Consider the following 22640-nt stretch of genomic DNA (forward strand, 5'->3'; position numbering starts at 1 on the left):
GCTATGGTATAAATATTTCCAACTCACACACTGTACTCGTAAATATGTTCGAAAGTAAGAATATTTGCGCCGTAAATCGATTTATATACAGCAACACAAAAAAAGCAGAATGTTTAGCACGCTGACCAAGTTTAGAGTTCGCTCGTTCGCATTCCGATCAAGCCATTTAATTGTTACAATATAAAAATATTGCCTGTCTATTGCGCCCGAGGCCTTTCTGATGCCTCATTGCTTGTTTTGGGATTTGGCGTCTTCAGAGAATCACCTATAACTGGATGATTTTAATCTAAAATTTAAATCTGATTGACGTTTGCAAGTGTTTCGTGCGCCTTTAGGTTTGACGCGGTTGAAAAACCAGTTTAGTGCATATTCCGCTAAGATAACGGCGTGTCGCGGTATTTTAATGAACCGTTGTATACTTCCATGAAATGCACCGATACATTCATCGGTAAAAGTGGTTTCATGTTAGACTGATCTCTAATTTTAAAAATAGATGAAATGTAATCCCTTGAAGCTATAACAGAAATAAAATTGTCTGTTATTCAGACTAATGTTTGTTGCAGTTCCTACCAGCTAGCTAAGTAATCTCCCATGATATTTAATGTCTGCTTGTTCATTGTTATAACCTTTGCATAACATTCTCCTCGGGCTATTTTCAAAGACGCCTTTTTTGTTTCCTTTCTATCTGGCAAAAGGCAAGTACCATTACTATATCTTGCTACGTGAACTGGTCTTTAAACAACTAGTTTTCGTAATTATGTAGCCTTTTTTCAGAAAACGTAAAAATAATGTTGGATTTTTTAAAGTCAAACCACAAACACATAAGAGACTAAAAAAGTAGCCTTGATTGCTGCAACAAATTTAGATGCAATAAATTGGCTCTACGCTAAGCACAGTGATTGGAAATAGCTTTTGTTTTGGCCCAAGGCAAGTTGTTTCGTTGTCCAAACATAGCATTAAACAAATTTAATATTTTTGTTTGTTTTCAAAAATATATGTTTACCAAAATAGCCATTGTCTGCATACTGGTTGAAAACTAACACGGTGTCCAAAACCCAGTAGTTTTAATATATTAAGTAACATTGTACATTTATAAGCCATCAAACAAAAATTGGTCATAGTTTCGTTTAGCCGAAACAATTCGACCAAATGCACGCATTTAACCTATGATAAACATCGGTTCTTTTTACGCTTTTACAAACTTTACCAATAACCTATTCATTACGTATGAGTTAATTTAGAGGTAAAAAGTATGTTTGTTGGCAATCTACAACTTTTGAATCCACAACGGATTGTAACATATAAAAACAATGAATATTTAACTGCTTCAATTGTAATTGGTCAGTAGCTTTGATTTGCGGAAGAGAATCTCTACGTTGTTTTTTTTCCAAATTAAAATCTTAGTTACGGCGGCCGAATTGCAAAAAAATCAGGCTGCAACATCATGTACATGAACATTGTCATCACATGCACATGAGCATTGAAATTGAATAAGACTTAAATGTTAGAAAAGACATTTGCGAAAACTTCCCACTGTCTGGACTCATATCATTTGCTCCATGCTTCCACCTGGCGGCAAACTGAAGTCAATTTAAGCTTATAAGTTGCCAAAAACGGTCAGCGTGTGCAAAAAAAAAATATTTTTACTTGTTACAAATAGAAAAAAATGTTTTTAATTATAATCATCTAAATGTCATCAGAAACCAGTGTTTAATTTTGCTAGCACGTAAGTTGGTCATTGTACATGGTGACAAAAGACATGAATAAATTCAAACCACGTTTTTTTGCGTCAACCTTTCAAAAAGGGGCGGGGGGCTTATTTCAACGCTTTAAAAAGGTGACAAGAACATTTTGGTCATGACAAACTAGAAATAATAATATCAAACGATGTGCTTGCAGTATAATTAATATTTAACTTTGGCAAGTATTTGTTGCGCGTTTCGTTCGGTTGTTTGCTAACTTAGGCAGACAAACAGCCAATATTAAGAGTCTGAACGATGGAAGTACAACTTGGAAGATTGCCGACCACTTTTCCATCGCCGTTTCTGCAAGCTTTAAAACCGTCAAACCATTTGCTTGGTAAACCTTGCAAGTTGAAAGAACAGCTTGATGTGAATGGGTATGAGTTTGTAGGATGCTAATAACACTTGGACAATTTTAACGCCCCATGTTTTTTTTCACAGGTATGTGTATTTGAAAGAGTTCCATAACAGACAGGACGTTTTGAACGCAAGGAATGCGGTTCTGCAGTATGTCAATCAACAGGTAAACTGAATTCTTAGTGAATTATATTAAAGTTCAAAACAGTGGTCAACATTTTTTACTGTGTGCTAAAACAATAGTAAATAGGGTAGAGTACCAGCTTTTTCAAAAACCGAACCATTTATATTTTTCTGCTCCTGTGAAAACGTAGCGTTTTTTGGACATGCAATTTAAGTACAACTTTGTAATTACGACAAGGCAAGAACCACTTTAAAACATTCATTTGGAAGATGTCATAAAACGTACAGATTGTATAAACTGCATGTAAAGCTTTTCAAAGTGTGCAATACAAACATTATAAAGTACTATGTTATACAGGGAAAGCATATTCTGGACACAGAAAATCACACAATTGAAAACGGAGTACTAAACCATAGATGTGGTTTGGGATGTCTTCCTTTTATGGAAGGGCAAAACGCAATTACACATTGTCATGAAATGAACAAAGTAATTGAAGGACAGCATGGTAAATAATTGTAGGCAATTAAATAACATTGAAGCGACTTTAACGGCACACTGGACAAATGAATGTACTATACAGAACAGAAAATGTACTACAGAACATGGATTTTAGTATTATCTAGTTACTTGCACTTTTATGAGAACATGGATGTGTATAAAATGCATTAAACTTTCATTAGAGAGTTTATGCCCTACTAATGCATGGGTCATCAAACTATACTACCCGCGGGCTGGGTCCGGCTCTCGGCGTCATTTTATCCGGTCCGCGAAGGTTATTTTTGATTTAACAAAACGTACAGAACATTTTCCAACTTAATATCTTAAAGATTGCGCAAACCTGCAAAATAGATTCTATAAACAATTTTTATCAGTTGATGTTGAAATGAACGTTTTATTTTACAGTGTACACGTTTTTCGAAAGTTATTTTGGAGAACCGGTCACAACGTTCGATTTCAAGTGGCTGCGCGCCATGCATCGGGATGGATTTACCGGAGCTCATGTTGACAGGTTGTATCTTAGTTGCATGGTTTAATTAAGTGTTTGATTAAGGCTATATAATTGTGATGACATATCAAAAAAAGAAAACGTATTCTATTAATTGATGATTGCCCATACGGAGAGTGTCAAACCACAGCGACCTGCGGACAAATACGGACCACCATGCGTTTTTTCAAGTTTGTGTCTTTGTAACTTTGCACTTTTCTCCGACTAAAAACGAATATAAAGTTAATGATCCGAACGGTAAGAATAATTGACGAAGCAACAGTGCTTCCTAATCAAAATCAGTCAACAAAGTTGTTTAACGATATATATTTCACCCCAAAAGGGCATCGCGTAATTATTCTTACATATAATTTTATGTATAATCAGTGATCGTCGACAAAAAGATGCCTACTACTTGCGGGATAGATCCTGTACCAAACACTAAATGTCTGATCCGAACGGTATGTTATTAATACAAGTAAACTAATTTTTGTCACAACAAAACAACTTTTACACAATTAAAGCTGAAAGTTAAGGCATAAATTTACGTTCAAAAAGTTCGGTTTCGGCCAAATTTCTTGATGAAGCGAAGTTGCAACTATAAAGGCAACAGCGTTGTTAATTCGAATTAAGTGAAGCGTGACAAATCCAGAGACATCTGTCCAGAAAAATAACAGAGTGAAACATGTTTACGCTCCAAGGAACAGCATAGTTGCGACTTGCGAGGCAAAAAGGGTGACGTAAAAGGCCGCTCTGCAACAAAGCTGAACTGTTCTCGGTTTAAGTTCGTTTTGACTTATTTTAATTGGATTTTGCGTCGATTTTGTCAAATGTTTGCATATAAATACGCAACCGAACATTACTATTTGCCTAATTGCTATAACTTAAAATAGAAGATAATTTGCGACCGGAACTATACACTTCCCAGTGAGTGTTATTTATCAAACAACAACTGAAAAGGCCACATATAAAATTGTTTCATAAAAAAAAACAAAGACACTTGACATGCTAACCTGTTTTTTAAGTATTTCCTGTTGATAGTGTTAACTAAATCGCCTGTATTGTAGAGTGTACATGTCTCGTGGTTCAGAAGATCTTTTGACAATGTGGACGCCGTTGGGTGACATTCCAGCGAACATGGGTGTACTGGCTGTGTGCGAGGAGTCACACAGAGCTCAGGGGTATTAACAACTGAGCAAAAAAAATTATTAAAAAAATGCATAAGTTTGTTGCACATTATTAGGTTTACGAAACTCCAGCAGACTTACGCCAACTGTGACTTGGAAGCACAGGGTGTCACGGGTTCCGGCTGGTTTACTGAATATCCAGAGGAAATAAGCAAAATGGGCGGGAAATGGAAAACAAGTAATTTTGAGGCGGGAGATGTAATTATTTTTAATATTAGGTGAGACCGTTTAAAAAAAAACTAACTTACAGGTTGCTAAAATATTTAACTTACGTGATGCTACCTGTAGGCTAAGTGCAAATAGCGCCACCGCGTTATCTCTTAATAAATATTTCCCAGCTCGAGACAAATAACGTTTATATGGAAAATGCATTAAAGCAGTTTTACGAACTCCATTTTTCACATTCCTTTCACCTAGACTTGTTCACATGTCAACGGCAAATCTTACAAAATTCGTACGACTCAGCTGCGACACCAGGTGGCAACCGTCGTCTCATCCGATTGACAAACGATTTGTTGGCGACCTAAAAACAACGTCACCGAAATATGGAGTCCATGCTTCGCAATCACCACAGACAAAAACTATCGAAAATTTGAAAGTGACCTGGGGTCTTATATAATTTAACCCCGTTGTTTACGCTATTTGCAGTATTTTTTTTTACTTTTTTTAAAGAATTACCGACAGAACCACCACCATGTTTTAAATCCTGCTAATTCCTAAAATTTGCTGTCGCAATTCCCCCAAAAAGTGGTCGTTTGCTCCAAAATGTCAGTCTGTTAATGTCAGCATTTAGTTCTTAAAGCGAATAAGGAGACACACAACTGACATTTCAAACTTCGAAAAACAGGCTGTGAAAACTTTTAAAGTCAGGCTGTGGAAGAAAGTAAAGTAGGTACGAAAGTATTAGTTGTATTTGACTTGATGCTTCTTGTTTGAATGTTTGTTAAATGCCAAAAAAATTATAAAAAATGTTTTGTTAAATGCAAAAAAATAAAATGTATAGTCGTTTCTGTTTTGGGTCGTGTCTTGTTTTGTACAAATTAAGGCGTAAACCAAAATACCAACGAGGTAGCCTGGAATGTTAGCGCGTCCCAGCGGGCAGCGACATTTTATAGCCATAGCTCTTTTCAACGGTGCTGGCATTCCTGTGAAACGTCACGTCTTTCTGACTTTGACCCGGCGCGAGTTCGCCGGTGCAGTCAACCGTTGCGAACACGCTCATCAAGCGCTCGCCAACAAGAGTGGGGTGATTGCTTTGTACTGTATCGAATGGCAGTCAGCAGCAACAGTTGGGGTGTATGTGAAACTTGGGACATCTACTGGATTCGTGCAATATTGTTCAATTGCAATGGTTAGACCGTATCAGTTGGTTTCCGAAAATGTCCGAAGAAACATGGAACAGCTGAGTGAAGTCAGTCAGTTTGAGGTGTGTGGGCATATACCCATTAGGCAGCATTCTTATACCAGTTAACCCTACCCCACACTTTTTTAATGTCGCGCAGTCAGGTATATTTTATTTCACTGAAAAAGTCTAGGTAGTACGTACTGATTGCAATGTTAGCACTTTTGCAGCACTTGATTTTTTAGGAAATGATCTTTTGTTTTAGGAATGATCAACCAAACTATTTGATAAAACTTGTTGATATAACTTATACGATGGGATAGCTTACACCATGAGCTGGGTTTCGTGGACCTTAGACGTACCTTGTCGTCAGGTGCTAGCAGTATGTTTGCTCATGATATTTAGTCTGCTGTTTCACTGGTATCTTCGAAACAGAAAACGCAAAGGCCGCCTGCCCGGCCCCTTTCCGTGGCCAGTCATCGGCAATCTGCTGCAGGTCCGAAATAACGCACATCTAAAATTAAACAAAATGCGTGAGATATATGGCGATGTTTTCAGCATAAAGTTCTTTTCGCGGTCAGTTGTTGTGGTATCGGGACAGACGGCGGTTGACGAATGCCTGAACTCACAGTCTGTCTTATTTTCGGCGCGCCCTGAGCTTGCTATGTCGCAGTTCGTGCTGCAAGGCAAAAGCCTCACGTTCGCAAGGATGGACGTATCGACGCACAAACAATACCGCCACCTTGCGCTATGCGCATTGCGCGAAGTTACACGAACCAAAACGCGCACCGCTTTTCAACATCGTGCCGAAGAAGACGGAACAACTTCAAATGTAGTTAACAGCGAAGACAGACGCTCTCACATTGAGCAATTATTGCTGGAAGAAGGAAAAAAGTTGGGCAAAAGATTGGTGGCTGTAGGCGAGTTGCATAATCAAGATGTTGTCGGATTAACTGCGTCAGTCAAGTACGAGATACTGAGTACAGTGTGCAATATTAATGCCAGTGTGCTGTGGGGCCAAAGGTAGGAAACTGTTGGAAATCGTTTATTGATCGTATAGTTTTTAACGTTTGCTCATTAAATGTAAGAACAAAGGTTTTTATTTTGGGAACATTAAACAAATTTAGACTTGTGTATTTCAATTACGCGTTTCACTAAAGCTTACTTTTCAGTGTTTTAAAAACAAAACAAGACAATCACAAGTTTGGGAAATCTTTATTTCCAGGATAAAATCAGTTGACTATCTTGTAAAGAACAAAGATATTTCGCTAAAAAAACATCTTCAGTGTCTATAGAGAGCAATAACAGGGATTCAAATTAGAAAAAGTTAATAGTTCCTTCACAAACACGACCATTCCTTAACTGAAAGCCTAGCAGACTAAAATAAAATTGATGCAAAAATTGATATTAAAAAAATGCTTTTACCTAAGTGTAAATGGGGTGTGTTTTTTCTTCGCCTTTTACGCTTTTACAGTTTTTACCTTTCGTGCGTTTTTTATCTTTCATTGCGTGTTTACAGTCGGTTTATTCTGCTAGGCTTTCAGTTGAGGAATGATCGTGTTTGTGAAGGAACTATTAGTTTTTTCTAATTTTAACCCCTTTTATTGCTCTCTATAGACACTGAAGATGCTTTTCAGAGAAATAGATTTGTTCTTTATAAGATTGTCAACCGATTTGAAACAATTTGGAAATAAAGATTTCCGAAATTTGTGACATATATATATGAAAGGTGGAAATCGTTGCAACAATGGTAATAGAACAGGGAATGATTCCCAGAATCAATTTACCAGTATTTAAAACAGTGGTTCCCAAACTTTTTCATATTTTTTTCAAAACGGCCATTATTTCGAGGGCTCCTTAAGCCTAAATGTGTATTTCATAAAAACGAAATTTGATTGCAGGATTTTAGCTAGTTATGCAAAATTGCGCATAACAATCATCCAAAGACAGCATGTGACATCACAAACAGGACAAAAACATTACGATTGTGCGCGAACAATTGCATTTTTGATAGTTGTCATTCAATAAAGGCCATTGTTTAGCAATGGAGACAGTCAATTCTCAATTCTACTTTGATTTAAACTTATTTAGTGGCACTAACTGACGCCAAATAAGATTATAGAATTACTTCAACCGCTTCGCGGTCCCCCCAAAATTGTCTCACGGACCCCTAAAGGACCGCGGCCACCATTTGGGAACCGCTGATTTAAAACAAGACAATGCCTTAACTGTGTCTACCGTAAATTGAACAAAACATTCACATTAAGTACTGCAACGAAACAATGAAAAGCAAAGTCATTGGTATTTTAAACGATTTTCGACCAAACACTGTTAAAAAACAAATTAAAACATGTGTTTGAAGGTATGGGCGCCACGACTCGCAGTTGAAAAGAATGGTGAATGCGACAAAGGGATTGCAGACTTCTAACGCTTCAACAACGCTTCTAAATTTTATGCCGAGTTTAATTAAGATACTGCGCCCAGCAGTAAACAGCTTTGTACAGCTTAACGAAAGCCTTGAAAAGTAAGTAAAACTTTAGGTTTAACTTAAAATAGTTGCCAGCGATTGCGATCATTTTAAACCTATTTTGATTACCACGTGCTAAACATTTTTATTTTGGATCCGCAAACAAACAATAACCAATTTTGCCTAATTCCTACTCGATTTTGTTGCAACTAATGGGGAAATAGAGTAAATAAATTTAGATTTTAATTGTCTGACCAAGTCCGCCATTTTGTCGCTGAAACAATTTGTTTGGAGTTTAGTCATTGTTGCCTAGGATTATATTGTGTACCGAACACAAGATATTTTCTGTTGTTTTCGCTATTGTCGCTACAATATAACCTTAAGATTGTATAAAATGTAATACTGTTTCGAACAGAATAATCGGTATGTTGTGTTAGAATGAGGTAAATTTATGTCCAATCAAGGATTTTACAGTTTAATCACAATCTTGTGGGCTAACTGTGTCACTTATTTCGTTTGTTCAGCGATCTTAAGACACAGGTTCAATCCAGACGCCAACAAACAGAATCGTGCAACGGTCATGGAAACAAAAACGGAAAAGATCACAATTCGGTGCTGGATTATCTGCTCAAAGTGTTAGATGACGACAAGCTCGAACAAAACTATGAAACTGACAGAACGTTGTTGTTGGTAAACCATCCATTTGTAACATTTATATATTTCAACCCGTATCACATCCTCAAAAGCCTCGTTGAAAACTGTTTTGTGCTTGGTAAAGGTTTTGCAATCAGATAAATTGAAAGTAACTAAACCTAGGCGTTAAACAACGTTCGTTATTGACTAGGACCTGGACTTTTATGGTATTAAGAGATAAAGTTTTATAATAACGAAATGTGTTTGCAGTATGGGATCAAGTGTGTGTTCAATTATTAACTTCTAAATAAATTCACGTTACATTCATACTAAACACAGGCGACTTTAAAGGCCAATCTTTTTATATTGTGTTAGTATGAGAGGATTTTTTTATAAATGACCTGTACACTTTTAGGTCGGAGATCTGCTTGGAGCGGGTACAGACACAATCAGCGTGGCGTTCGCTTGGTTAATAGTATACGCTGCTACTTTCCCAGAAGTGCAGAAAAGAGTTCGTCGAGAAATTGAAACCTTTCAACAAGAATTCGATCGTTTGCCAACGTGAGTGCTTAATAAGTTCAGTTATGCTGGTAAGCTTTTATGAAATGGTAAGATGTTTCGTCGCAATGACTAAAAAAATTGCTGAATAATAAGGTGTCGTGCAATAGAACATTTCGCATTTGAAGTTCGGCCAATGAAAGGTTTGATTCACAGAAGTGACTTATATTCTACGTTCTACCTAATTACCTACCACATACAATATTTGCCATAGTTACAACGGCTATACATTTGTCATTCAATTTTAATTGAAAATCCATCTCTTCAAAAAAAAATCCAAGCAGAAACGAATGGGTCTCCACACACTTGTAAATGCTAATCAGTAATGATGTTCATATGCAGTGCAATCCATTTTAGATTCAAAATGACAACTAGTAAAAGCACCAAATTCCAAACTTTTTGTCCGTGTTCCATGTATAAGCAGTACAACAAAACATGTACAAAAAATTCCCCACTATACACCTGATCATACGCGAAGCATATCATACTACCCACCGTGTATTAAGTCGCATTGGACCACTGTGACATGTCTAGGAATAACATTAGATGTTTGAGCACATATTTAGTGTTTGTAAAGGAGCACTGGCCGATCGGACCGAAATTGTAAACAACAAATAAAGAATAACAAAACGGCCCAAAAGATTTTGCGGACCGCTGGACCTCGGGGTTAGGAAACTAAACTTTGGACTTGAAATTTTAACTGGAAAATTGTGGGTGCCCGTGGGACCATGGTAAAAATTTCAAATACTTATTATCAGTCCCCTAATTCCAGAGGAGACACATACTGTTTTTGTCCGCTTTTCTTCGTTTTTTTCTATCTAACGCTGGTTTGCTCCAAACGTTTGTTCCTAAGAAAGAGTGCTTTCAACTTTTTTAATTTACACAAACGTTAGTTTGATAGTCATCCTAAGTTGATTTTCCAAAAGTTAAACCCTATGTGACTCATGGGTTCAACCACAGGCCCCTATTCTTTTTTACTACTTTTGAAAATATATGACAATATAATGAGGTAGACAGAACATGGACGGAACCGATTTAAGTTTGGTTTAATGCTTTTTATTAATTTGTCCTTAAGAGTCAAAACATATTCCACCTTTTTAATAACGTAATTAATCCCACTAATTACGTGTGTGGGACTCATTTGTTTTTGCTTGTAAAAAAAGTCATGTTAGTTGGTCAAATATTGTGTATGGCAAGTCGCTGAATAAAATTTATAAAATGGAAATATATAGGAAAGGCAACTTTCTAGTAAGTTGTATGTATACAAAGTTAGAACTAGTGTTAACTATACGTTTTCTCAACCAAAATATTCGCGTAATGCGAAAAATAAAATCACGTACGAAACAATATGTGTTCTGTTTAGGGAAGGATACCCATTTTAATACTCTAAGTTTTGAATTTCAGATATGCGGAAAGATGTCATCTTCCTTACATAATGGCTTACATTACCGAAGTTCTTCGCCACAGCAGTTTCGTTCCATTTACGATCCCCCATTCGCCTCACAATCACGGCAATTTATGTGGATTTCACATCACAGAGGGAACTGTTATGATGATTAGCCTGTGGTCAATCAACCGAGATCCGGATCTGTGGGAACAAAGTGACAAGTTCAGGTTATTTAAATAAAGTTTTTACTCATTTATTTATTGTATTTTTTCAACAACTTAATGTTTTTAAAAAATTGAATAGAGTTTTCTAAAGATATATGTCGGTCAGAAATACATGCAATATGTCGGTAAAATATATGCACAATATGTCGGTAGAAACTATACAGAATATGTCGGTAAAAATATTTCCAATATGTCGGTAAAAATATATAAATATAGTCAAGTTACTAACCCGACGGTCTTTTAAAGTATTGTAGTTTATTCCAGGGGGCGCCTCGTGTAATTAGGCCACTTTTTACCCTCGACTTCAGTTGTGAAACTTAAACCAGTAATTGCTTGCAATTTGACCATCATAAGCCACACACAATCATCATCTAATCAACAACATCAAGGTTTTAGGAGCGTGTTGAGTAAGAAATATGAGTGTTTTGCATGAAACATCTACTTTACTGGTATTGGGTTTTGTAACAACAGATGGGGACAAAAATATATTAAATATTATTAGTGCTTTTTTCATGTTTGTTTGTGGATAGGATTAACGCAAAATGGAAATAACCATATTATTTGTACTGTGGGTTTCTTAGTCCAGTGGAGATTAAAACGCCTCGACTGAATCGTCAGTAGTAGGATTACGTCAAACATTTCGTGACACTGGGCAATTACCGCACTTTCCATTACTCGCCTCAACTCAGTCCCATTTTAAAGTGGCGTCCGTCGCGTGCAAAGATGTATTTCCTATTTTCTTCAGCTGGTGATTTCTGCAGGCAGCCTTAATTTACAATACTTAAATGATTTTCAAATTGGATCAATGTGCGCATTAGAATAAGTCAGTCAGGAACATTGAGTGCGAAGAATTTTCATACTAATCATAAGTTATTACAAGCGATGAATCGTTCAGTAAGGAGTATTGTGCCGTAAGTTTAGTGTGTTTAGTGCAGGAAGTGTGTTGTCGAAGTGACGTATCAGTAAGATTTAGATGTTGCGTTAAGAAACGTACAAACGTGGAGTAAGCATTATAAAATGTGCACATAATAATATTTTTTCTGAAAAAAAAAAACAGTGCAACGGACCGTTGTTGTGAGTACGGACGGCGACATACCTTTGCAACATGCACCTGACTGATTAATTATGGTTTAAAAAACATAATCAAAGTTCCGTAACGTTAAACTAATGTAGGCTGTTAATCAAACGTCCCAAATTTATATTGTTAAATACTCCTGCATCAATTAGAAGCAGCAAACACATATGATAAAGAAACTACTAGTTGGCCAACCAAAGTCCAGATTTTTTTTCCTTTTTCAGACCAGAAAGGTTTATAAACCGCCAAGGCGAGTTCGATCGAACCAAAGCGGACCGCGTAAATGTTTTTGGTGGAGGCAGAAGGCGCTGTGCTGGGGAGCATCTGGCTCGAATCGAATTGTTTTTAATGGTTGTAGCCCTCTTCAAGGAATTTCGATTTGAGCGACTAGGAGGCCAAACTAATCTACCTGATACAGAACTGTCGATATCGATTCACCCGAAAGTTATTGATGTAAGGACTATTGAAATCGGGTGAATTGAGTGGACTTAGCCTTGACAGGATGTACGCAGTGTATATAAAAAGGCTTGCTTAAAGTTGATGATTGGTGAGTTCAATAAAATGTGAACTGCTATATGTTTATATTGTGAAAATAAGTTTAAACTTACTTTATTCTTACTTACAAGGTGTCAGTGATATAGTAAAAACGAATTGAAACATTTTTTGTAACAAGTACTTACAACTTTTGTTTTATTATTGTGTTTACGTTGTAAGAATTATTCAACCATTGATTGCACACTTTAAGATTGAATATTTTGCAGATATATTAAAAATGTCAACAATGGTATAGTGTTGTGTTTATACACTAACATTTATTACTAATTTGTTCTGCTTTTTTACAATATTTTATTTATGTCACCTGCTTCAATTAATTATTTACTGAACATGCTTCTTCACTAAAAAAAGATGAACAAACTCAAGTAGTTTGATTTAAAAAAACATGTCAACAATTGCGATTGCTGACTGTGCTATGCCCGTTTGTTTTTTTATTTTTCTATGCCATTGAATTTGATTAAAAACGAACTCTATCGTTTGCCTGCCGTTCATTCACTTCTTTCATCAATAAATATACTAACGCAAACGGTCTTGGTAACTACACCAGAAAAATTACTACCACCGATATACCTACAAATTAGTAAGATTTGAAAAGAATACTGTCGTTTAAAAAACTACGTCTCACATTGCTTCTGTAATGATTTTACCGCATGTGTGAATTGGACTATTCTACATAGAAATTTTACGTCGGAAAATGTTCTGTCGTAGCCCTTGAAAAACGTTAATGCAATCTGTAACCTAAAAATGCACGGAATGTTTAAATGTTCTCAGCACATCTTGCCTGGCTGCCTGTTCGCACGTGATGGCGTGGAGGTCGCGTGAACTCGCTACACTATCAGGTTGACCCAGACGTTTTGGTCAAACTTTACATTGTCACGACGTATAACAAGCCACTAATAATAGCAGTTGATTAACGTTAATGGTAGCATTTGATAACAAACGATTGTGTGCCGCATGATATTCAAAATCAGGGGTACAAGACACAGTGGCAAAATAAAGTCTGTTTCGGCTTATTGCTAGAAAAGTAAAATTTCATTTTGGATTAGCAACTTTTAAAGGCATTTTAAATAAAATTTTCATTTTTTAAACCGCTAAATGCGTAAAAAAAGAATATAAATTTAAATTCAAGCATTTAATTTACCGCTGTCTGTTATTGTAGACATGTGGTATGCAAAAACTTTATAATATACCTTTTTTGATTCAGCTTAGACATAGTTCGGATTGTTACATTACCAGTTTACCATAGGAATAATTATTACAGTTGGTGGTATCTATATCAAATTAAAAATGCGAAATAAAGTGTAAGTCGACACATGACCTTAAAAGAGACTACCCGTATATAAGAAAACAAAATGATAGCAATAAATTATTGGCAAGCTTTTGCTAAAATTTGTCCAATACGTATTTTTTGCCTGTTTGTTTGAAAACATTCCGGTTTTAAGCTGGCAAAATTTGTCCAACACGTTTGTAGGCAAATTACCTATGCGGTTAAATGTCGTATTTATTTAAACATGCAGTTGTTTGTTTACCTTTTAGTTTTACCATAGTAAGCATACACAACAAAATATGCGCCCGTACCTCACAAACAGCTCTCATTTTGCTTAGGGACGTCCCCGGAGTTTGCGTGTCTCAATACACGGAAGAAAAAATATCCAGTCAGACAATGAACTCAGCAGAGACCGCCGGGTCATTTTCTGCCAACGAGTTCAGATCGCGAACTTACAGAAGCCGGGCATGAGTTCACTTTACGCAAGCGAGTTCAAATCGTGAACTCACTGTGAAACCGGCGAACCGGCGTCTCGTCTTTAACTTGTCTGGCTGAGGATATCGAACTCGACCGGGGTCACCACAGCGCACTCCAGCCAGTGAATGACCTCGTCAAGACGTAGTGAGTTCGTTGTCTGGGTTCGCGTAACCTCTGCGTGGTGCGTTTTGTATTCAGTCTGAACTCACAATAACACTTCACAACACGAGGGCTGTACAATACAATCAGCAGCACAAAAGCGACATAACCAAGCTCTATTTTACGACTATTTGTATGCAAACACATACTGAGCTTGCATCAACACACGTGCGTACTGCATAGTCACCTACGTTAGTTTAAAGATTTAACTAAACATGCAACCAATATGATCGCAACTTTCTGTAACTGACCGCTGCTTCTACGTCTTTTACACAGCGATGAGATCAACGTTTGACACACGATTGGCAAAGCTGGTATCAAACAAACAAACAAACAAACTCTGCACTTTTACATCAAACGATACACTAAATCCCGAAAGCCTAAATGCTACTAACATCGCTTGACTACTGAAAACACAAAACTCATTTTTAGATAATTGTACAACAAAGTAATATTGTTATGTGACAGTACACAAGAGACAGTTTTGGAGACAAACTTTTATGTATTAGTATCAACCAAACCGTACAGCGTTCTCTCAGAGACTGCTCGGTAAACATAAGCAAGCCAAACCGTTTATTTTGGTTGTTCTCGGGCGGTGGATGGTCGTGATTTGAGCGCACAGCAGAGGCTCGCGAAATGAACCCAACGCGAGTTCACATGAACTCGTATCGAAGGTCACTAGGTTTTGTTATTGTTTTAGGAGAAACGCATTCACGCTACTACACTTATAAATGGATCCACCAGATGAAAGACGGCTTATAAACTACACACATTATTTTCGCACGTTTTTGTGCTGTTGGGTTCAAGCCCATTCACACTCACATTATAAATTGTTTTTTGAGTGATGCATTATAAGACTTGACCTATCGGTAACCCCAAAGACAACATTTCAAAACTTATGACTTATTTATTATAATAAGTAAACCAGGAGTTGAATATTTTGGATGATTGTGCAAGAACCTTTGGTTTCACCAATTTACACCCATATTTTGTAATGGGTTTTATTTGAGACTTTCGGACAAGAATGCAAATCATTTTTGTAGCTGTAGAGCAGGGGTTCTTAACCTGGGGTGGTTAGGTCTATTCTATTTAAGCAATTACAGAAGGGGGAGCGAAAATTGGTTAGTGATTTGAAAGGGGGTGCGAAAATTGGTTAGTGATTTGAAAGGGGTGCAGCAAGGAAAAAAGGTTAAGAACCACTGGTGTAGAGGTAGATGGATGTGCCGTTTTTGTTGTTTTAAATTGAGCACCAAAGTCTGTGTTATTAGTCGTCTATTCTGCCTTTCATGCACTGACTTGTTTATAACTGTGACAGTGTAGCGCACAACATGGTATCATTCCAAATTAGGCCTATTTTGGCGTGGGCACTGTTTCCACGTGAAAAAAAACAGCCGCACTGGCAGTATTTGACGAGTTAAAATTAAACCAACTGTCATAAGACATTACTAACAGACAGAGCAATGGGCAACCATAGCTAAGCTCTAATAAGGTTTATTTTGCTTTTGGTAAGTGCGCAAACAGTTGCCTTCTATTGTTACTTATAATGAAAGTTGAGGGAATTGCTCGACAGAAAAGACCCTTAAAAACTCTTCAGTTACTGTTAAAAAGGCGCACAATAAAAAATATCATCAAAAAGTCATAAGCTTTGGCGCTCCTTTCAAAATCGCTTTGAGGACCCCCAATTCGAAAAAGTGGTGTAAAAACTTGTTAGCTGGGACCCGCTAGTCATTGCTAAAATTATCTGCCCCGCTGTGTAAAAAGTTTGGTGACCTCTGGATCAAATATTATAAACTGACAAATGCAACAGTGACCGGTATTAGAATCGTTATGTGTTGTTTTTTGTCATTGCCAACTGATCACAGCTTTACATTTTAGGCGTGCTAGTCGTAATCCGACGGTTTAAAGATCTCGCGTTGTGTATCTTTTTAGATAAATGTCAAAACATTTACTAAACTATTTAATACCTGTTTAGTAGTTAAATTAATACAACTTATTTTTTTGAAAATCGGTTGTTTAGTTTTTTGTAGAAAATTCACAAATTCACCACACAGTCCTTATTTTAGCTGCACATTTGACGGTTTAAACTTGAAAACTTTCGGGCTAAAGTCCACTGCCCAGCTAAATATATTTTACAGGTGTTATACAGAAGATTATTAACGGTTCCTGCTTTGCGCTTGGGATAAGTTTTCCATTTCTATTGTTTTTTCGCATGATTATTATATACGACTCATTACTGCCCCCGAAGCGGTAAAAAGGTTAAAATCAGCAAAGCTTGTTAAAATACATAACCTCCAGATTTCATGAATGTTGGTTGGTACATTGCAAAGTGTTTGAACTATTTGTAACCATAAGTTTAAATCAGTGATCCAAAAATCCCCAAACATTTGTCTATTTAATATAAAAGCATCAAGCCATTAAATGATGTGTAAACTGCATGCTCACAAATGAGACCTTGTTTAGCAGTGGAGACAGTCGATTCACAATTCTAATTTGATTTAAAAAAAATTGCCTCACGGACCCCTAAAGGACCGCGGACCCCAGTTTCAGAACCGCTGGTCTACAGCTTACTTATCATTTGTGGATTCACTCTTTGCTTTTTTAAAATTTCAATCACCTGTAAACGGGTATTGTTTGTAACATTTGGTCCAACCGACCGAGTTATTATCCTTGCAGCGTTTTAATGCGTTAACGCTTACTTTTGTGCTCTTGCCAGGCGCTCAACTATACGATAAGGCTAAGCCAGTGGTTCTCAACCAGTGGGCCATGGAAGCATTTTGATTGGGCCACAGACCAACCAAATAGAAAGTTTTTTTTAAGAATTTACTTTCATTTGTGTCACTACACTCAATTTTACAAGAATAATGGCTTGGGGAGGAATTGAGAAGGAATGTTTTTGCTTTGTTTTTTGTTCTGAACCTATTTTATAATTGATTTCTTTCTATCTCAAAAATTTACTGGGCCACAGAATTTTTTTGCAATGAAAGTGGGCCACGAAAGAAAAAAGGTTGAGAACCACTGGGCTAAGCAATGGGAATGATTGACAATTACGGGCACACGGGCAATGTTCTTGATGGTTGTAATTAAGTTGTTGTACGTTTTAGTTTCGTTACAAAGAGTAGAGATTTTTATGCTAAAGTTTACGACTCTGCTGATATATTTATGTATCAGTAATATGCAGTAAAGCAGTTTTCAATACTATATTAAGGTGGTCTCAATAGTAGCCTACTCTTGCAAACTGTTTGCAATACTATTGGGTGTACTAGAAGTCGAAACTCAAATAAACATTCACTAATCAAGAATGTGAATTTGTGTACTGGTATAGGTTCTACTTCTAGAAAAGAGGTTGTTAATCTTGGGAGGACCCTAAAGGGTGCGAAGATCCGGACTCAAAAAGATTACGGAATAGTAGTTACTTTGTGGAAAATACAATTAGCTACGAAACCTGGTCGGTGACATACTGAGGGTGACAAAAACAAACAGGGGTTAAAAACATGCGGCCCATGAGATCACGCTCACCTTCAGCGACCCCGGAATCATTTTCTAAATTATAAGTTATGTGTTTAATTGAGATCGATTAAAGTGCCCTACCTCCGAGTTGACCAGTGAACTGTATGCAAGGTTTTTGATGGATGGTTGTATTAGCCTGCTGATCAAATTAGCTGCGATTGTAGCGTCACAGCGCCACTGCCAAGCACCAGTGCTAATCAGTTTTGACACATATTGTTTTTGTCCATGTATTTTTATGTTTGTTTGGTTTTCTGTCTAACGCTGGTTTGTGCAAACAGTTGATAAAGAAAGAGTGCTTTAAACTTATTCTAATTTACACACATGTTGATTATCCAAAGTTAATTCTCCCAAGGTTTGACCCTGAATGACCCAGCGTTATAACCACAAGCCCCTAAAACGTGCTTTTTTTAAAGGCTGCACTAAATCAGGAGTTTCATACATTGCTGGTTGGTGCATTGTAAAGTTAAATCATCGTTTGACTTTTTGTTAAGTTCGCCCATTTTTCACCTCCTTAACCCCAAAATATTTGTTTTTTAGGTTTGCCAATCCGTTAGGTCAGAAATACAGGTCCTAATGTGCTGAAATTTTAAACAATTGTGTAGTGGGCTTCTTGTGTAAACAAAATGTTTTTAGATTGATCGGCCTAGTGCAGGGGTCGCCAACCCGCGGCTCCGGAGCCGCATGCGGCTCTTTGATCCCTCTGATGCGGCTCAGTTTTTGAATTTACCAAATGTTGTACATTTAAACAAAAATTATGTGACGATTATGCCGAACACAAAAGTCGAACACGAAAATGGAAGTGCAGTAGCATGGCTGTACTCGCTTGTTGTAGTTACCTGCAACCCCGCCTCTATACCAGTGGTTCCCAACCTTTCGTGGACCGTGGCCCCCTTAAAGTAACTTTTTGGCCTCGTGGCCCCCTTAAAGTTACCATGTAGGATCTGTGGCCCCCTTAAAATGTAGATAGCAATCTCGCGTAGGAATGCGGTATTAATTTTGGCCTTAAACATGTCTAATAGAGTAAATGAGTGTGATAAACCTCTCTATAAACAAATAGTGTGTGAAGTAGTCGGTTAAATTCGGGAATAAAGTTAAAGTGAAAATGACTTTTAGTGGGTGTTTCTTGTGAATCTACGCCCGTGGCCCACCGGAACACAGCTCGTGGCCCCCTTGGGGGGCCATGGGCCCTGGTTGGGAACCACTGCTCTATACCATCAAACGTGAAGTCTGAAAAAGGCAAACTGGCGGCTCACAGGTTAACACGCAATATGAGACAGAACTGTTTTTGTTTGCAGTGTGTGTGCGCACGTAACAATAGCTGTTTGTTATGCAACAAACGCGTAAACAAAGGAATAAAAATCTGCAAAAACAGAATATGCAACACCACGTTTTTTTTAAGGTTTGGTTTGGGTGACCGCTAAGTAGTTTTAAGAGACCGCAAGTGTTTCATTTAAATACCAAAAACTGTAGTTGTAGTTGCAAGTCCAAATTTTGGGAAACCGCTGGAGAAATTTGACGGTCCCCCAAAACACCTTAAAAAAAACACTGTGCAACACTACGTAAAGTTGTTTTCTCTGCTGAGGAGACTAGTATATCAGTGTGTCTAATATGCAATGAAACACTAGCTAACAACAAAAAGTCGAATGTCATCAGACTAAAAACGTTTTGCATTTTATATTAAATTTTAAAACGGCTATGTGGCTCCCAGTGTTTATTTTACTACGTGAAACTGGTCCGAGTGGCTCTTTGAGTAGTAAAGGTTGGCGACCCCTGGCCTAGTGGTTACCTGTACAGTACACAACATGTGGACACTGGACAATCCGTCAAAAACATTGTAGCAGTTTAATGCAGAGTGAGGGGGTCTCTGCTTCACGCATGAACGGACGATTTACTATGCTGTCTTTTTGGTGATTAGAAATTAGCTGTGTGTGTGTGTTTTTCAGTTTCGGCGAAGGTTTTATACCTTCGACGTGATTTAAACTCGACATGCAATACTTCGGTTGCGTATACGTCAGGCAAAACGTTGTTCATTAAGGTATAGATTAAAAATGAACTTGATGTCTCCGAATGTCGCGTTTTCAACTGTTTTAAAACCGGTCCCGGACAGTAGTATCGAGATCAAAGCTATTATAGATTAAATCAATGAGAATTGGAAGTATTTTTTCTCGTTTCTTGCAGAAAAAAATCATGTTAGTAGGTCAAATGGTGTGTATAGCAAATCGGTAAATACGATATAGAATACATGTATACATAAAAACGGAAATATATTGGAAAACCACTTTTCTAGTTCTGTTTTTCTGTCTGTCTAACGCTGGTTTGCACCAACCATTTGGTATAAGAAGGGTGCTTTCAACTATGTCAAATTTGCACTGATGATAGTTAACTATCCGGGGTCCATCCTCCTAAAGTTTTACCCCGGAGCAGATTACCCACAAACTTACAAAACGTGAATTTTTGAAAACGGCTTTGCTTACTAAAGTTTATGATTTTAAAGACATACTTAGTTGGTTGGTGCATTGTATAATCATTTAAACTATTTTGTACATTTCAGTTAAATTAACTGATTTTTCACCATATACCCCCAAACGTAAATGGTCTGCGAAACAAAGTTTTGTTTTGCCTTTGCCGCAACTTGGTTTCTTAATTTGTCAATGTCTGTAATATTAATTGGGTTTTAACTGTTTCAAAACAGGCATTAGATAACAATATCGAAGTTAAAGCTAAGCATTGGAAGTAGGGTTTCTCAAATTTGCCACTTTGGCTTATCCCGGGATTCCGGGACAAAAACAACCCTAATCCCGGGATCCCGGGAATCCCGGACAATTTCATCAAAAAATTCTATCCCGGGATTTTCTCTTTGTCCCGGGATATCCCGGGACAAAAATTGATTGCTTTTTAAGTTGCACTCGTCAACCAGGGGTGCGAAACCCACAATTTTACTGATTTGACATTTGACCTATGGCATTTAAAATAGTTGCACCATCTTGATACTGATGGTAATTCGCTTATACACGTGTGAAATAGGGGCATTGGTTTTTACTTGCAAAAATCATTTAAGTTGGTCAAATGGTGTATATAGTAAACCGGTAAATACGATACAGAATATACAAATCGTCAATATATTTGAAAGGCACCTTTTTGACTTTAGGTCTGCATTTGAGAGTGTTTGAGCATTCGGACCAGAGTTGTAAACGGACCAAAAATTTGAGCCCGAACCCGAAAGCATAAGCCCGAAGCCGACACGAACCGAATCATTTTAGAGACGCCCGTTTAGGCCCGAAAGTGTGATTTACAGGCCCGTAATAAAGAAGACATACACAATGAAAAAAGCAGATAATGGTTTAAACAAGTTGTTTTAAGGCTTTTGGACAGTAGGTTATATCCAGCAGCGCCGTAATTCACATTTAAAAACATTACTGACACATAACGTTAAGTCAGGCCCGAATTAACCCTGTTGGTTACAAATAACAAAGCCCGAACCCGGCCCGACTTACAACTCTGATTCGGAAATGCACCAAACAAAAATGCAAGTGGTAAAGCGACACTTAGCGGTAAACATCTACAGGTATTTTGTTCGCTAGTGTTTGAATGACTTGGCAGTTTTCGTTCGCAAATTTGATAACAACACCCTGCTGACGCTAGTGCTGAGGAATGTGTCAACGTGACTGTTAGAAAAGGTCATCCTTGGTAACGGTACAAAAAATGACTTGCTACGTATTTTATAATCATCTGTTCCCTTATATGAATGTTGCTTTTAAATTGTAAGGGTTTACTTTGTTTTCACCGATGGTAATTGAAGGCCCGACAAACCATTTGCTTTTTTGACTGGTAACAAAATAAAGCCTTTGGGCGTTTCTTCCTGTAAAAGGCAAAGTCAGTCACGGTAGGATAGGCTGATAAAGTCACGTAGCTCTCTTGTGGGCATGCTTATTAAAGCGCTGAATCGTACAAGTAATTTGCAAAGCATGTCATTATGAATTCGATATCCTTCGCCGAGCGAAACGATTAAAAGGTCGCAGACTGTACGGGATGGTCCGCTCGACAGACGCCCAATTAACATGACCGCTGTGTTTCTAAAATTCTACCGCATCGTTTAAACTAAAATAAGCCAATTGCTGAACGACTGTACGTATTTACAGCAGTCAATCCGCTTCACGGCCAATGTCATTATATACCACTTTATAGATTATATTGTTTCAAAAAAGTGGCGATATAAAAAAGTTTTAAAGAATAAACTAAAAACTTATCATAATTTAAGACATATTTCTCGATGTATCAATTTCATGCTGCAGGTTCATCTAAATTCCAATGTCGTCATGTCACACTATCCGCTAGTTGGCAGTAAAGATATCTGGGGCTTTGGGTTTGATGATTGCGTGCGAACAGATCCCCAAGCGCGATATTTTTATCTTTTTCGTATTCGGTGGTCGCCACAGATTAGAAACGAGAGCTCGCCTTCTAAGCGGCGCGAGCAACTCACTTTAAACAAACACTGCTATACGCTTGCCACAACACAGCTACAGCTAGAACGGTGGACGAAACTAGGGTTAACGGACCAAAACAAACTGAAACTTTCGGTAAAAGCACGCGTTTC

At 37.4% G+C, this 22640-nt stretch overlaps 2 protein-coding genes across 2 annotated transcripts; both read left to right on the forward strand.

Annotated features, from left to right (window-relative positions):
• Positions 1–1997: 1997 nt before the first annotated feature.
• Positions 1998–5014, forward strand: LOC145234257 (uncharacterized). The gene is made up of 7 exons (XM_080099006.1): positions 1998–2119; positions 2184–2265; positions 2581–2728; positions 3127–3232; positions 4276–4389; positions 4452–4613; positions 4813–5014. The coding sequence occupies exons 1-7, from the start codon at positions 1998–2000 to the stop codon at positions 5012–5014; spliced, it is 936 nt and encodes a 311-aa protein (XP_079955132.1).
• Positions 5015–6011: 997 nt separating this feature from the next.
• Positions 6012–12752, forward strand: LOC145233085 (cytochrome P450 1A3-like). The gene is made up of 6 exons (XM_080097745.1): positions 6012–6760; positions 8100–8261; positions 8729–8894; positions 9253–9398; positions 10800–11009; positions 12306–12752. The coding sequence occupies exons 1-6, from the start codon at positions 6069–6071 to the stop codon at positions 12556–12558; spliced, it is 1629 nt and encodes a 542-aa protein (XP_079953871.1). The 5' UTR covers positions 6012–6068; the 3' UTR covers positions 12559–12752.
• Positions 12753–22640: the final 9888 nt, after the last annotated feature.

The sequence above is a fragment of the Phallusia mammillata genome, chromosome 6, assembly GCF_965637545.1.
Source record: "Phallusia mammillata chromosome 6, kaPhaMamm4.hap1.1, whole genome shotgun sequence".
Classification (NCBI taxonomy): Eukaryota; Metazoa; Chordata; class Ascidiacea; order Phlebobranchia; family Ascidiidae; genus Phallusia; species Phallusia mammillata.